Here is a 17,582-nt window from a genome sequence, read left to right as displayed (position 1 = left end):
ATTTATGACTAATAACATTACCCAATAAGATGCCACACTGAAAGTGCTAGGAAATTAAATTCTCAAATTGCCCATAAAGCTGGTAATAAGGCAGGTAGCAGTGCAGCTTTCTGATGCTCTGCCACCAATATGCCATGCCTAGCTGATGTGAAGGATACAGTCTCTGTGCTAACTGAGTATCACCGTTGTAGTTTTGTCCTGCAGACCTGCAGCCCCCAGATAGTGGCTAGTGGAGTTCTGGTGATTTCAGTGGGGTGTATGTCCTGGCACACAATGGTGGCACCTGCTAATGCTTCTGATGAGAGTACCTGGTATCACCGATTCAGCCAAAAAGTCGGTGTGGGAAACCTTGCAGAAAGCCATTTGGACTGGACAGGCTCTAGTACTCATACCTGAACCATCATCCAAGTGAAATATTACGTTTCCACCAGCACTCTACCCCAGACACTCATTAAATTGTATGCAATGAATTTTATTTAAACTGAAATTGTTTACTTAAATTTTGATATTAATGGCTTAATATCTGATCAATAAAGCCCTCCATATAACTATATATTTTCGAAACCAGAAGCCCCACCTATCTTCTGAAACACCAATTTAATTTGCTTTTATGCTGTCTGCTCTCGTAACTGCTGTTTTGCTTTCAGTACAATTTGGTGGATTCCTCCTTAAAAAGAGACAGATCCTAAATTGTCCAAAAGCCTAAATTTTTGAAATGACCATAGCATTTATGCTTCAGGGTTATCTGGTACAGGTAGCTTTACTATCTGATGTGAGTTGAGACAGGCTTTTTTTCTGAGTCCAGACATCTCTCCCTGCCAGTACAGGAGAGTAGTTATGGCTCCCCTCTTACTCCGCCTAAGAGACCTAAGAGAAAGCTTCCTCCTAAGAGGAGACAGGAAAGACCAGTTGCAGCTCCAAAGAAAAGAAGAAGAAAAGTACGTAGAGTGGATCAATATGCTGCGGAAGCTCGTCGGAAGAAAGTAAGTTTACATATGTTCCAAAATTTTATGACGGAAGTGCCACTTTTTAGGCACTACTCTAGCTTTATTTTTTTCAATTTGGGAGTTCACTCCATGCTTCAGGTTGGGATTTTGCAGACAAAACTTCTCTAAATGTACCGAAGGACCCAAAGGAAAGCAGCCAAACCAGACCAAATCTTCTGGGACCTATGTTTTTCTTGTTTCAAACTCTGTTTGCATTAGGGAAAGCCATCTTTATAATCTCTATATTTTTAAATCCAGGCATCAGCTGGAGGCAATGTCAGATAAATCCCTGGGAAGACGCTACCAGTGTTGCTAACCCTTCTGAGCTATTACAAAATCTGCAATATGTTGTAGCCTCCTTAACTCCCTAGCTCATGGGAGCCTGGTGATTATTTGACTGTGTCTAGTCATTGTGGTTGTGGAAAAGTCCTGAAAATGTGACTCATAAAATCTAAAAGGGAAAGAATGTTAAAAAGTTGTTTTTAAAATATATATTTTAAAGCCAGTTTGAGACTTTGGAGGTTAGGGGATTCTTGATTACATGATTTCTGAATCCTGTATTTGCAGTAGAAGTGGTGCATAAGTCTGTTTTCACAAGAAAAAGGTCAAATAGAAATTGCTTTATTAGGAAAAGGTGCAAGTTGAGGAAAAGAGTATTCCTTAGTGTACTGTCTTTTTCCACCTGGCACTAACACACACACTGGGAGGGGTTATAGACCACTTCAGTATTATTTGAGTTTCAGAAATTTAGCTGGATAATTCAAAAACTCTTCAAATAAACACCTTAAATATTTCTCCTTTAGGCTTTAAACAAAAGCATTGACACTCCACTGTATACTCCATGAGGCTATAAACACTTCTCAGTAGCTTTTTTGTGGGGGTGTTTTCTGACTTGTTGCATGATTCAACTTAATTTGAGACTGTTTCTTTAAGTGTAAAGGCATGGCAGACAGGGACATGCAAAAAATTATCAGGTATAAGAAAACAGGAATTTTCCAGAGAACTTTTAACATAGATTTACCTGAGAGGAGAACTGACTACTGCTATGGAGGATGTTGCTATTACTCATTAATTTGCCATTCCAAGTTATACCCTTCTGGCATAAAGTATAGTAGATAGCTTCTAACATTCCTACTGATGTGTGCATATGGGACTTTTTCCTTTCTTTTTCTGGATGAAAAGGTCAGCCAAATTTATCCCTAAAGAACTCTTCCTGATAAGTCAACCACAAAAATTTATCACTATTATTCAGAAAATAACCATTATAATATTACACAATAGTTCACATCATGTCTGCAAGTTAATCTTTTGGTGCTGTTTGAGAGCAATGGAATATAGTACAGGCTGGATCCTACCAATTTAAAAGTTAAATTATAAAAAAGGATAAAATGAAATTCTTCCTTCTAATCAAGCTTATTCTAAGAGAAAACTCAGGAGAGAATCCAACTGTGACCTGTATATCTCCGATCCCATACCCAATGCTTTCACAGTAGTACCAACTTTTCATTGTAGCACCATCTTAGAGATTCATGTATCTTGAAAATAAAATGTTTCTGTACAGCCTTTCAGTCTTGATATCAACATATTAGGTGAAGAAAGGTATATGCAAGAGTTTTATTTGTTTACCAATAACACTTTGAAAGTTGCATCTGGGAAAGAACATGAGCTGTAAGAGCAGCATGTCCACACAAAATCCTTGCCTGAATATGTCGCCTACAGCCAGCATTAGTCTGCAAAGAGCATTTGCGGAAGAACTTGAGCGTTATATAGAATAATAAAAGATAGCTGAATTTAAAAATTAGAGACAGAATGCAATGAGATGAAGAAATATTGGTGAGGGCCTTTTTAAGAGCTACTTTGAACACAGTCAAGTAGTGAAAACTGCAAAGTTGAAGGTGTTTTTTCTGTGGTTTACTGTGTGAGTTTTTTGTGTCTTTTAAAAAGATGATTTTTCATTTACATTGACTTTCTTCAGTTTCAGAAATGTCTCTGCAGGTCTACAGAGTACATTGGTGATGAAGGTAGCTAAACAAAATTACCATCACTTGAAATCCTTGAAATCTCTGGAAGTACTGTTGCTCTAATTTTTTTTTTTTTATTAGTACTTTTAAAAGAAGCCTCAAGCCTGCTGACAAAAGTAAACATTAAAGGGAGATCCATCTAGATTTCCAGCTTCCTTGAATAAGCTTTGGATTCTGAGTAAAAGTTGTATTTCCTTATATGATTGATGTTATACAAATAGAGTTACATAAAAATGGAATTCCCATTCATTGAAGAAATTCTTTGTATTTGAGAATGGAAGAATACTGAAAGAGACAATTTTCTTTTTTCTAAACTTAGAAATATTTCTGAGTTCTAACTAAACTGACTACTTAGCTTTTCCTGAATTAAAATATTTCAAAATTTCACCCTTTGCCTGAACTGCTTCCATATGTTGAAGAAACTGTTCCTCCTGTTCCCCTCTGTGATTCCATCTCTCATGAGCCACTTCTCCTTGTATTTACAGTGCCACATGAGAGATGACATTTCCTGTCTCATTACCTATCAGACTTGTTTAACATCCATCCCTTAATGACTCAGGCAGAGGGAGAATTTCTGAACCGTATCTTTCTGGGTCACGCTAATGTGGTGTTTATTTTTTTTTCTCAGAAAATTCTGCCAAAATCTAGTTTTTTCTCATCCAGAATTTGTTAGCATTCTGTTTGTCACTGGGAGGATGTTTTGTTGTGGATACTTGGACCAGCCAAATCAAACAGACAGGCGAGGAGAAAGTTGGCATGTAGTGACAAGAAATGTTTTCTTCTCAAAACCAAAACAAAATCTGAGTCCTCTACCTAAAATCTTACTTTAAAACATATCCCTTCTCTGTGCCATCTAGTAAAAAATGTTTCATTTTCTTGTAGTTGAAAACACAATCCTGTGAACATGTCTTGGTGTTTTCTGTTTTGTTTCTTAATGAAAAGGATACTTAAATGAAGAAATCACAGTACTGTATCCATGTCTTCTGGGGCCTGCTGACAATTTTGCCAAAACTGTCGCTTGAGATGTTGGAAACTTTTGGCTTTGAAGCTGAAGAACGCTTCCTCCGAGCCTCATGTGCTGCTCAAGTGACTTGCATATTGTCTTCCTAGTATCAGATGTCCTTTGAAGTGAATTTCATTAAGCAACTTGGCATATGAATCCCAAGTCCAAAGTTTCATTTCATGTTCATGTTTGGCCTAAACTGTTCACATAAAATAGCCTTTTAGAAGTACTGCTATTTATCTATAAGAAATAACTGAACCCCAAAGTCATGCATTTTTCTAATATCTATACTTTGTTTTATCAAATGTACATGTGTCCATGGGAGGCCTAGGATCAGCCATAAAGATCTTTTGCTGTCTTGTGTCAGCATCTCAGCAGGGCTTTCTCATGACGAAATCACAGTGTGGATATAGGAAAGGAAATGGTATGATAATTGTAGGTGTAACAGCTCAGCCAAGGCTTTGCCTCTTGACCTGGATGGTTATCCTATCAGAGTGTTGCCAAAGGACCTCCATTTGTAGAAGAACAGGGAACATTGCAATGAGAGAATTAATTTTTTTCCTTTCTGCATATTTATACAGATGATGGTGAATCCCCTGAGAGAGATTGACAAGACAGTAGGACAACTAATGGATGGACTGAAACAGTTGAAACTACATCGATGTGTCAATGTCATATTTGTTGGTGATCATGGTAAAATAAACAGTATTTTTTTATCAGCATATAAATGCTTGAGCAATGTAGCTGGCTTAAATGAAAGTTCCATTTCAGATATTTTTGTGCTGATTTTTTCCTAGTAGTTCAAATCTCAAAACCAGTCAGTGTGGGCTGACCACTAAGCTTATCTATTAATTGTCATTGGAGAACACTTCTTCATAACAGTGATCTGGGTGTTTACATCTCCACTTAGAGTTTTTCAACCACATCTAAGTGCAGCTCTCCTTGCATGTATTGGAAGGCTATTGTGTGCCTAGTGTAATCTTTTTGACAGGTTTTATGGAAGGATTTATTTGGGTTGACATAGCGCTTAGGGATATGGTGTAGTTGAGAATGGTCAGTGTTAAGTTAATGGTTGGACTAGATGATCTTCAAGGTCTTTTCCAACCTGGATGATTCTGTGATTCTGTGAAATACTTTAGTAACACTGTTCTATTTTTCATGAGGAGAGGAGTAGGACTTTAGAGGGAGACATTTCCATGACAATTACTGGGTCAAATTATCCTACCAGGAGAAAGACTGGAATATCTGTAAGGGACTGTGTCCAGCTTGGATGGAAAATGTCATCAAAATAGTGGAGGAAGGAGGAAAATGATAAATAGATATTTCAGGGTCAGATGGAGAGTCATGCAAAAGCAGAGATATTATTTGATAAATCTCATTCTTTCAGACATCAGAAGAAACTTACAATAGAAGAAATAGTAAATACTAACAAAGAAAAAAAGAAAAAGAAAGTCTTATTAAAGACAAATGTGACCATGTTTGAGATAAATCTGGTTTTGCATAACTTTTCAGCAATGCTACCAAAGGTCCTGTTTTGTTTAGATCTTTGTTTATGAAAGTCTCACAAGAACTGCTACATTAGCAACAAAATGGAATATGCCTCCTTTCTGGCTGTGGGGAGAGAAGGGTAAGGACAGAAAGGATTTCCAGGAGAGGCATGTTTTGTGCTGAGAACCGCCTGTGACTGGCAATACATTCCTTCCAGCCACAAATGGCTGTAGGAGAGAATTGTTTATCTGCACTGCCTTAGAACAGACCACCAACAGACAATACCTTTTGTGTGTGATTTCTCTTAAAATCCTTTGTTTAAGAAAAAATAATCCCCAAAGTAGTACACTAAACTAGAAACAGACTTTGATTTTTCCGTGAGCTTTATTTGGAGATGTGTCAGTGCACACATCATATATGTGGTGACTGTTTCTACGACATTGAAACTGGTATTTCTCTTTGTAGGCAAGTGCTAAAATCACCCCTAGTTTGACATCCTACCAGTGTCTGATGTTGGAATTACATGACTGGAAAGAACAAGAATAAGAGTCATCCAAAAGAAGAGAATACATAGGCTGTTTGGGGTCTCTTTTTGTGCTGTTTTGGAAAACATGTTTATTATCAAGCTGGATTAATTTTGCATTTTCCTTCTGCAGGGATGGAAGACACTACTTGTGAAAGAACTGAATTTTTAAGCAACTATCTGACTAATGTGGAAGATATCATTTTGCTGCCTGGATCTTTAGGGCGAATTCGCCCTAGGTCTAGCAATAACCTAAAATGTAAGTTAAGTTGTACCCCTTATGTCCTGAGAACTAGACTCCATCCCTTCCTTAGGCTGATGTTGTCCAGAGGGTATGAGTTTGCAGTGTGTCAGCAGGACATGCAGAGGGAAGTCCACTGAAGACCAGCTGCTTTCTTTCTTCCCAGTCTGTAGTTCATAGGCCCCACAGCAGTAGAGCTGTGTCAAGTGGATGGCTGAAATGTTTTGGGTTAAAACCCACCCTTTTATAGAAGGGAGGAGTGGGAACCCAAAGCAAGCTTCACATGCCAGCTTACACATCGTGGCAAGTTTTATATATGCACTTCTCCCCTCTGTCAACAAAAATGGGACTTGGGGGATCTCAGCACTGTACAGACTGGATATTAAAAAAGTGTCTGGTACATTTTCTGTGCTACACAGAAAAAAATTGAATTGTTAATTTTGAATTCAGTATCTTCTTCATACTTTTGGCACAGGTGAGAAGCAGCGTGGGTTGCTAAACAGCAACAGGTTGGGGATGTTGAAGGATATAAGGAGATCTAGAGCATGCATTCAGGGTCAGTGTTGACAGTAGAACTTGCTGGGTTTTGGTACCATGCTGTTAGAAATTCACCCTGACTTGGTGTTTGAGATTAGCTGATCTTTGATGAGAGCACTCAGGGCTCAGCCAGGAGTCCTCTGGTGAAGTCAGTCCTGTGGTTTAAAGCATTACAGACCCAGCTGCCCCACTACTGCTCTGTTGGTTCACTGTACCAGGGCAAACCTGGCTTTGCCAGCAGTTTAAGCTACCATGCAAACTGTGAAACTCATAAACTAACTATAACCACCTGTGTTTTTTGCAAGGTGACAACTTTTGGTAGAGGGGAAGATCAGGTAGCTGGGACAGCCAACTGACCCCTCATAACACTTCAGATATACTTTGGTTGAGGACAGATTTCACAAAAAAATTGATCTTTGAAGATTAAATATTTTCAGAATAGTAGCAGAAATCATAAGAATGTGATAAAACTTTTTTAGATAAAGATTCATGTATGCATTTATTTTACTGTAAACTAATTTACCTGGGTATTTAGGCTCTAGGAATATGGAATGAGTATGTAAAGATTTGCTGAAAATAGTGCATTTGATGACACAACTTACTAGTCTAGCGTACTGAATTCCTACACTTCACAGTGTACTGAAAACTTACATTTCAGTTCTGAGAAGAGGGTGCTTTTTAAAAAAGATATTTCAACTCTTGAATTCCAAAATTGCTGAGAAAAATTAGTTTTCTTTGGAAGATGAATGGCAATAGCTTCCAAAAAGATCAGCTTGTCTGACTGACCTCTGAGTCATACTACTGGTTTTCCCACAATACCATTTTCCTCTTTTGGCCTCTGTCTGCAGCTTCCTTGTTTGACTGTTTACAATTGCTTATAAATCAGCAGTTTGAACATAGAACAAAGTAGCATATTGCTTAGTTTTAGAACTGGGATTTGCCTCCTCAAATGGCAAATTACCAACTTTATTCATCCTCCATTTTCCTATTCCATAATACTGCCTCAGTACTGCAGACACACCTTTGCAATGAATAAGCCTGTAGCTTGTGTTTTGACTTTCAGCAGAACTCATTTCAAGCTCAGCAAGCTCATGCCTTAAGCAACAAAAACAGTAATAGTTAAGCAAGAGATTTTTAACTTCCTAGGATTTTCTCTTAGCCTGTTTTTTCTCTCAGGGCTGAAAAATGCTTCCCCCCAGTCCCCTCACCCCACTCTGGAAGAAAATGGAGTTAGTGTGGACTGTTGGCGGTTTTGGGCTTTCTACATCCTTGCATGTCCCTTTAATAGTCCAAAGATGTAACTAGAATATTTTACTGTGTTTTTACATCTACTCTGTAGTAGAATATGAAATACGTGAAATGTTAACAGAGAGAAAAAATGCTATGTATTTATCTTACCGCTTCTGCGTTGTTGCATTCAAATGTGCTTTCAAAAATTTTCAAGGAAGGTCTTTGTGTTTGGGGATGATTTTTTATTTTAAAGGAGAGCAGTCAAAAGACTTGAAAGTATACGTTTTCAGAAAATAGAATAAATATTATACTAAGGACCAAATCATAAAACAGTGAGAAACGCTACCTAAGCAACTGTAATATCACTAAGTAAAGAGTATACAGTTAAACTTTAGTTCACATTCAGGATATCTTATCTGATATATACAGTGTACTTTTAGTAAAGATCAGCCAACTTTTAGGAAGAATGCTTCTGTAAAACTACATTATTACCTTGTGTTTTCTTCTGCAAATTGTTCATCTTTTATATTTTTGTCTTTTATTTTTTTCCCCTTTGCTTTAACAGATGACCCTAAAGTGATTGTTGCCAACCTGACAGTAAGTATCTAGGACTGGGAGGTATCTCTGACTATACTGCACTGCTCACTTCACATCTTAATTTGGAGCATTATCCAGCATTCTCTCCTCACTCTTTAGGCAGGAAAACCAACCATTAACATGAATAAAGAGTGTTAAATGGTGCCTTTCATGAGTACAGATTAATGTTTGTCATAAGTTCCACTGTTTGCTGCTGTAGTAGTTTTTAGAACCTTTTTGGGCAATGCAGAGCCAGAATCTCCCTGATCATCTTGACTCCCTGAATTGGTCTGTTTATTCATTCCTTCAGAAATGGAAAGTAATCTTTTAGGGTAAATATTTTACTAGCACTTTGAAGACACCGAAAAAGTTCATTTGATAGCCTTCAACTATAACCTTGTTTTTAAAAAGCTGATTAAAAAAAAAAATCAAATTTTGTAACCAGATGGCTTTAAATATATCTGCAGATGAAATGTATTTTGAGCATTCAGCTTTCCTCCAAAACTTGAGCTTTGGTCCAGTTAGAATAAAATTCTTCATCTGTGAGCTAAGTAAGTGATGTTTTGCATGATGCTTTCAAGAAGACCATCATGAGAATGAAGCTTTCCAAATACATCTTTAAATGACTCCCTGAGTCCCGGTCTTATGTAAATACTGCACAGAAAGGGCTGGACTACATACTCTAGATGTATACTTTGTTTTCAAGACATCATCAATAATGACCATAACAGCTTGATTTCTGTAGTTCAAGGTTTTATGTGTGTCTAACCTAACTGACAGCAGTGCTGTTTGTAACCATTTGTTTTTCAGTGTAGAAAGCCAGACCAACATTTCAAGCCTTACTTGAAACAGCACCTGCCTAAACGTTTGCACTACGCTTACAACCGAAGAATTGAGGATGTCCATTTACTGGTGGACCGCAAATGGCATGTGGCAAGGTAAACTCTTGCTTTTGCTTCCCTCCTGATTTTCAGCCTTTTTTTTTTTTTTTAGAAAATAAGACATCTGGGGTTGCCCTGTCTGTCAGCATCCCACTCCTGTACCCTGTGAGCAAGAACTCCTGGTGAGGCTCAATCACCAATCACATTTGCTGCAGGGGGATGTGGCTCAGAACACAAAATTGTTTTTAAAGTTTGGGAAAATTAGTAATTGGATAGATGGTAGAAACCTAGATTGGTTTCCTTAAGCAGCTGTGTGGTTTTTAACTGATTAGCTCAAATATAGGAGCTTATAAGCTTTTTTAATGAGATGCAAGCTTATTCCAACCAGGAATCAGGGAATATGGGAGGAAGAGAAAGGCATATGTGACTAGGGAAACAAGAGGCTAAGTGAATGCAATGGGTGGATGGAAAGAGGATGGAGATATTGGCAGAGTGGCTGAATACCTGAGAACATGTGGAAGGGTGGCCATCAAAGTGCTGGCAGTGTGTTGTGTTGCAGAACAAATCCACAAAAAATCAGGATGCTTTAGCTCAGAGAACACCCTGGTTTGCGTGGTGGTTCTTCATATGCCTCTGAATTTTCAGTTATAAAATATGGGCAACTTTTAATATTCTTAGCTAAAAGTAGAGCAAGGAAAAACAAGTTGACACATATATGTATAGAGTGAACAGGAGAGGAGTAGCCTTTGTTTATGAATTGTGCACCCCTTTCTGGTTTAATATACATTCTTGTTTTGATCGTTTTGACACATGTTGTGTATTACAGTATGAGAATGGCTAGGTCTTTATGCATAAAGCTGACTCAGGGGTTCTTAGAAGATGACACAGCTTTTGGCTCCTGGTAGTCTGTTACAAGCTTTAAATTATGGTAGGGTCTTTTGCCCATATAGCTGCCAGGCAAACACACGGTGTGTTGCAAGTGCCTCTGACATCTGTGCTTATCTTTCCGTGAATTATGCAAGGATCACTCTGCTAAAGCAGTGAATGAGAAACCCCAATTACTTTCTTGCACAATTCCACTAGCTGGTTGGCCTGCCTCCCCATGCAGTTTCTGTGGCTAGGGTTCATGTACATTTCGAAGAATCACACTCTGAGTTTTAGGCCTATAAAAGTTTTAGTTTTAAGAATTTTACTGGAACTGATGGGATGGCCCGAGTTGATTTACATTTAGTAATTTCTTATTAATTACATCAGACTTTCTCTGGCTTATTTATTTGTTAGATTTTCTGAAATCTTATTCAACAATAATTCATTTGTTAATGTAACTGTAATTCATTGTATATTCACAGCCAGGAAAATGGTAGTTACAGATCTGATTGCTGTAACTCTAGTAATTTACAAGGCCAAAATCAAACTTTGGCTGAGCATCATTTCATTGCAGATGAAGAAATTAACTTGTAGGATAATCTGGTCCACTGCATGTACATGGCCCTCATAAAACTGTAAGAAAGTACTCTGGAACAAGTCGGTAATTATAATTCTTATTTCACAATACTTTATTTTTCCACATATTTTGTAAAAAAAGTACTCAGTAACAAGCTGATAGTTAGTGTTCCTATGATACAGCACTTATTTTCTCAGCCATTTATCTTCATTACAATCTTTCTCTTTTCCCTCCAGCTTTGTTTCTGCTCCCCATTTTTATTCATTGGGTGGAAAGCAAACAGGTGAAAGCACTTTACAGCACTGTATGACATTTGCAGCATTGTAACATCATGAAAGTGTTTTCTTAGAAGCCTCCGCTGGCCTTTCAAGAATTGGAAGAATACGGTCCAAAATATCTCCAGTCTGTAGGAGATGATGTGATATGAGAAAGTCTGAGAAAATAAGTAAATAGGTGTTAAGGTTGTCATCAGTGAGTAAGAGCTGACTCTTATAGCGGGAGCAGAGGGAGAAACCCTGGTGTTGTTGAATGAGCTTGCAGTCCCCACTACTGCTATTCAAGAAAGATAAGCAATACATTACCTTGTAACCTTATCCCTCCTACACTCAAGCTAAATTGCCAGGTCAGCCACCATACCTACACCTTTGAGGAAATTTTGTAATACTTTTTCAATTTAGGAAAGCTATGGACGTTTACAAGAAACCAACAGGAAAATGTTTCTTCCATGGAGACCATGGCTATGACAACAAGATAAACAGCATGCAGGTATGAGCAATGCAGAAACTTTTGTGGGAGGGCCACTGAAGGCAGAAGAAATTGGAGGTCTCTAAAATGTAAATATTCATTGAAAAAAACCCTACCTTTTAATGCTCTTCTTTTATATTCTTCTCTCTTTTTTTTTTTTTTTTTAAGACTGTCTTTATAGGTTATGGCCCTACCTTCAAATACAAGACCAAAGTACCTCCTTTTGAAAATATTGAACTTTACAACGTCATGTGTGGTAAGCTACCTGTTTGAGAAATTGCAAGAGAAACACACTGTTATAGCTATCAGGGCTTCATTTAGGCACCCGTGAACTCATGCCCTGACTCCCTCCCAGTGTCCACTCCCCAGTCCCCACTTCTCAAGCACTTGCCTTTTGGCCAGCAGGCACTTCTCCAGGGCCTCAGCTTGCTCTACTCTAGCAGCTGGCCAATAAAAGGGATTACCATAATTTTGCTGCATGCGGCTTAGCAGATATCAAACACAAACCACTACAGTGTGTGTTGTCCACACCTTAGCAGTCTAGGAAGGAGGTTTCTGCTCAGAGACTGCTTCTGCACCTGCATGGCTCATGGAGCAGCTCAGGGGCATCACTTAATTTTCTATGGCATCTCCTGCTATGATTATGTTTTCTGAACTCATACTTTGATGAATTTGACTATGTATGCACATACTCATTAGGATCTTTTCTTCAATACTGATTTTCCAGGGTGATAAAAGTTTCAAGCCAAAGGTGTAATTCACTTATTTAATTTTTTTTTCAAAACATGAAATACCAAAAAGGTAATTATTCCTTATCTATAAAGCAAGTGACTAATAACACTGTGTTCCAGATGGCTGATGTAAGGCCAGCACACTGACCATAGGTTTGCACTGGAAGGTGCAGAAGTAGTTATAATAAAACTCTTTTCCAGTGTCTTGATGCAAATCGACCTTCTTGTCATAAATGCTACCATACTATTCAGGCAGAATCTGCAATTTTATGATTTGGACAAGAGGTTAGTACTTCTATTACATTAAAAGCATTAACATGTTGTGGGTGTAAACAGTATTGCAAATACATGTCTTGGCTTGGTAGAGATGCTGCTGAATACATGTTTGCAATCTAACCATCATTCATCTTTGGTGGTTTCATAGATCTGCTTGGATTAAAGCCTGCTCCAAATAATGGCACCCACGGAAGTTTAAATCACCTGCTGAGAGCCAATGTTTATAAACCAACTGTACCAGATGAAGTTGCTAAACCACTCTATCCTGTCGCTCTACCTTCTGCATCAGATTTTGATATAGGATGTACATGTGATGATAAGGTAGGTGTTTAGGATCTGCTGATGCTTTCACTATTAGCAGTAGTTGCCTAGTAAAGTTGTAACCATTTTATCTATTTTGAGAGGGTTTGATCTGTAAGAATTTCCCAGATCCTTCCTGTGAAGTGTTTGTGCTCTTTTGGAACTAATATGGCTTTTTGTAAAACAGGAAACAAAAAAGTTGTCAGTGTTTTATGGCGCTAGTTTTGTTTTGCTAGATGCCTAGTAAAACGAGATGTCAGAATGCTCCAGTGATCCTAATCTTGTTCCTTTTTTCTATTCTTGAGAAGAACAAGTTGGATGAACTCAACAAGCGCTTTCATGTCAAGGGAACAGAAGGTAAGATCCTGGTGCCTCGGTTAATAAAAGTTATTTTTGTTTTCTTTTGCAAGTTACTTTGTGTCATTGATATGAGAGAAACTCCTGCTTTGGTTTACTTAATGTGTAGTAAACAGTCTTATCAAATAACTATCAAAATAACACATAGACATACATGAGATAAGTGGGCAAGATAAGTGCTACTCACATGAGGGAGTGCACACTATCTTTTGTTGTAACCAGGACTAAAGTATCACTCAAAGTGATACAAGTTTTAGTGCTCTTCCTTTCCATCACCTTTAGAAGGTTTGATCTCTGCTGTGGAAGCGCAGAGATGAGGAAAGGAGAGGGTGCATGAGGCAGTACTGCATTCAACCACAAGCTATAAATGGGGTAAAAAACATGGACCACGTCTGCACACTTGTGTTTTACCAGTATTGTTCAGGCTTAGGTTTCACCAGGTCAGTGGTAGAAAGGATGGTACAGCTGCTTTGACAATTCCTGACTGGGTCTTTAATGCTTGTTTTTTAGGGTGCAGGTTATCCACTGAAACAAGTGCAGAAATGCTCTGCTGGTTCAGGGATGCTCAGTGCACTTCTGTCCCTCGTCAGCATTCAAGTTAATGTTACTCCCAGGAGAAAGCATCCCCTGCCCTCCTGCACACTAGTCCCTGCTGTATGCCAGCACTGACTTTTGTGTGGCTCTGCTCCCAGATGCACCAGGGCTATGGTCCAGGTTAAAATATAGCAACAGGACCAGAGGGGAGGGGATGGGAACGTTTTTTCTGAGCAATAATACTGACTGGAAGGCACACCAAAGCAGAGCTTTCCTTCTCACAATTGTGATCTGTTCAGCATAACAATTCACAGCCTTCCCCTCATGATAACGATTGTTCAAATTAGCAAATTCTGGAGCTTTGAGTTTAGACGTGGACTTTTGAGATACTTCAAATCATATTGCTCAGATGACTAAAGAGATTTTTTTTAAAGTCCCTTATGAAGCTACTTCTTCAGTTTTTCTGTTTTGAACAGGCAATGCAGCCTATCCTTTAGTTTCTAGAGGTGAAATGATTCCTTTTCTTTGTAAGTTAAATTGTCTTTTTGCAGCTTTCATCTTGTTAAACTGATTTTCCCAATTAGTGACAAGCTGCTTCCTGTTGTGGCAATTTCTGGCATCTGGAAAAAACACCCTCACCATTGTACTCCTAGATATCTCAACATCTTTATTTGGTTTAAGGTTTTGATGCTTCTTTACTTCAGTAATATAAAAACAGTATTTCTGATGTATTTTAAGATATAAGAATTTAAACCAATCTCACTTGCTCATTTGTAAGTTGTCTGTTAAGTGGAATGAAGTGCCCCCCTTATTTAAACAACAAGCAGTTCTGCTATGTGCAAGATATTTTGTTGTATTTTATGACAGGCTGTAGCACCTGTTCATGGATCTTTCTGTGTTTAGTTGGCAATTCCCTTCTCCTGCATGGTGCACCATGCATATTTAGCTGATGTTATTCACATGCAGAAGAAAAAGATGACTTCAGCTTCTCTTGAATAAAGCAAGTTTATCATCTTTGTCCTTAGACAAGGCTTTTCCTACTTTTTTTTTTTTCCCTGTGTCCTATAAAATTATTCTCTATTTGGACTCAAACACTAATAAAACATGCCTTTTTCTTTCAGGTTAAATGCCTATCTATGAACAGTGTTAGGCTGCTTTCCTTGTTTCTATGTTTTGATGTCTAAAAGTGAGGCAAGCGTGTTTGCCAAATGGTTATCAAAATCAATTGCAATCATTGCAGCACAAGGCAAGATGAGCCAGTAAATTTATTTTTCTTCTATCTCTTTCAATGATGTTTTTGTCTTTTTATAAGCAAGATTGTCAGAGGTATTAGTGACATTTAACCATAACATATCACCAAGACAAAAAAAAAAGCTAGTTTTGCAGAGTTGGAGGTGTCTTTTTGTAGCCAAAGTTAGGAAAAGGGTTGGTTGCTTTGTTTGTTTTTCTTTGATATTACTGACAGGAAAAGCACATCAGTCTTCAGAACATCATCTGTATCAGCCAAATGGAAAAAAGTGTTCTTTTAGTGAGTGACCACTTTTGCCTTGCTTTTGAGAGGGGCTTTACAAAAAAACATAGGAAGGAGAGAAAGTCTGGAGAAGAGTGATAGGATCCTTGTGGAGTCTCCTGTGTTTGGAGAAACAGTCTCTCTCCATGCTATGACCCCGACAAGCTTTCAAATGCAGAAAGGACTTTTAAGTGGGTTGTAAGCCTAGACTGGGGATTCCAACCAAAACTACTGAAGAACTGCTTCTCTCTCTGTTATGAGATTTCTTTAGTGGTTATTCAGGGTCAGTATCCCATTAAGGAGCACTGTAAAATCAGCCTGTGTTGGAAAGCCAACCCTTTTTTTTTCATCTTTAAGGCTTTCAGTAATAAATGTAAATGTAATTTCTTCTGATTTGTAGAAAAGCATCTTCTATATGGGCGCCCCGCAGTACTGTACCGCACAAAATATAATATCTTGCATCACCATGACTTTGAAAGTGGCTACAGTGAAACATTCCTGATGCCTCTCTGGACATCCTACACTATTTCTAAACAGGTTAGTGCTGTCTTTGCTCTTGAAAAAGTGCTTAAAAAACCCTGGGGAAATCCGTTCAGTACCCGTATTTTTGAAGTCCTAGAATTTCCCTTATCCAAGTAGATTTTCCCGCCAGAAATAATGTCAAATATCATTGTAAACAATGCCAAAATGCTTTTTTTTTTTTTTCCTTCAGAAGGAAAGAGTTCTAAGGCAGAAGGGCTGTATTTACTATTGTTATTTTCTTTATAAGTTTTGCTTGATGGGGATTAGTTTCATTATGATGGAATAATCAGCGACTTAATTTGAATTATTTCCCACGGTGACTTTTGCTACGTGTGAAAGAGGGGCTCCGCAGCAGATACAGGAGAAGGGAAGGATTTGGTTGTACAGCTAGGTGGTTTATTTTACTCTGCACAAGGCCTTTCATGTAATCTATTGACTGTATGAAATCGTTCTCTTTTAGCTATAAATGCTGGAATTACTTTTCTTGTCATTTCGTTCTATGTTCCTCAATGCAGGCAGAGGTATCAGGTGTCCCAGAGCACCTGGCCAGCTGTGTGAGGCCCGACCTCCGCATTTCTCCAGGAAACAGCCAGAGCTGTGCAGCCTACAGAGGCGACAAACAGCTCTCCTATGGCTTCCTTTTCCCTCCTCGTAAGTTCATATAGCCTTTAATACCTAGAGGTTTTGTAATTATCTTTTTTTTTGTTAGGTATGAACTGCCCTCCTGCTCCCCTCCCCCCCATTATAAACAGACCAAGGGGTTTTTTGAGGTCATTGGGAAAGAATATAGGTAGGAATGGTTCCATTTCCCCTAGCTCTGGGGTGTTTTCTTCCTCTGTGATGTCTTCTCCTCAGAGGAGCTGCTCCTGCACTGGTGTCATGTATGGGGCCCTATGGGTTGGATACATTACTCTTGCTGCACTTGCTGAGGACCAACAGCCCAGTGCCACAAGTTGCTGTCATGGCTGTGGTCCCTCAACTCCATGAGAGATGCTCCAAACTGGTGCCCAGCTTCATGCACCAAAACAGTGAAGTGTCCCAGTTTAATTAATAAAAATAAAGGTGAATGAATAATTGCACTGAGTAGGAATACAAGCTAGAGTACAGTTTTCAAAAGCTGGCCCTTTAAAGTCAGTGGATAGATACCAGCTTATATGAACTGGGAATCTAGGCAGAGTTGTTAATTTTGAATTCAAAGAGTGGTAAGAAAAATATATATTTAATTTATAAATCCAAATTAGGCTCTTGCATACTCTAAAAATTTCTACCATCCTATAGAAATGGTGTTAGTAGAAAACCTGTGTAAATGAGTGTCCTAGATTCTCCTAGTGCAGTTACATTGGTTCAGTTTTGGCACAGTGATCTTCTGGGATTAGTGAATAGCCAAGGGACACAACTGTCTCACGCTTGTGAACTTCATTGCTCTGTCTTCCTCACTCAGTGGCTGAAATATTTTTATGGTGGATTTCTGGTATGGAATTCCTGGTGCAGAGGCTTGCTCAGAAGTAGAAGATAATCCTGCACTCCTCTCCCTGGAAATTGTTTGCCTCTTTTGTAAAAGCCTGCAGAGCAGCTCTCTGACTTTTAAGACTGCAAAACTAGATGAGATATTTTGAACTGTCTTGACTGTTGAAGCAAAGATGAGCTATTAAATATTTTGAACTCTGACAGTTGAAGC

General features: G+C 38.4%; 1 protein-coding gene across 6 annotated transcripts in view; it reads left to right on the top strand.

Moving 5' to 3' along the window:
- The window catches only part of ENPP2 (ectonucleotide pyrophosphatase/phosphodiesterase 2), a 72,735-nt gene that overhangs the window by 46,083 nt on the left and 9,070 nt on the right, over positions 1 to 17,582 (top strand). For 3 of the 6 annotated variants that reach the window (XM_074887010.1, XM_074887032.1, XM_074887041.1), the window contains exons 12-21: positions 4,592 to 4,703; positions 6,155 to 6,280; positions 8,595 to 8,626; positions 9,416 to 9,543; positions 11,608 to 11,695; positions 11,843 to 11,930; positions 12,830 to 13,002; positions 13,287 to 13,338; positions 15,783 to 15,919; positions 16,420 to 16,555. In XM_074887010.1, the coding sequence (XP_074743111.1) occupies positions 4,592 to 4,703; positions 6,155 to 6,280; positions 8,595 to 8,626; positions 9,416 to 9,543; positions 11,608 to 11,695; positions 11,843 to 11,930; positions 12,830 to 13,002; positions 13,287 to 13,338; positions 15,783 to 15,919; positions 16,420 to 16,555 (1,072 nt within the window). Of the gene's footprint in view, positions 1 to 822; positions 984 to 4,591; positions 4,704 to 6,154; positions 6,281 to 8,594; positions 8,627 to 9,415; positions 9,544 to 11,607; positions 11,696 to 11,842; positions 11,931 to 12,829; positions 13,003 to 13,286; positions 13,339 to 15,782; positions 15,920 to 16,419; positions 16,556 to 17,582 lie in introns of all 6 variants that reach the window. The other 3 variants (XM_074887048.1, XM_074887053.1, XM_074887020.1) reach the window with 3 other exon arrangements.

Source organism: Strix uralensis, chromosome 1 (assembly GCF_047716275.1).
Source record: "Strix uralensis isolate ZFMK-TIS-50842 chromosome 1, bStrUra1, whole genome shotgun sequence".
Lineage (NCBI taxonomy): Eukaryota > Metazoa > Chordata > Aves > Strigiformes > Strigidae > Strix > Strix uralensis.
Note: the sequence above shows the minus strand (reverse complement) of the source record. Positions and strands in the feature narration are given on the sequence as shown.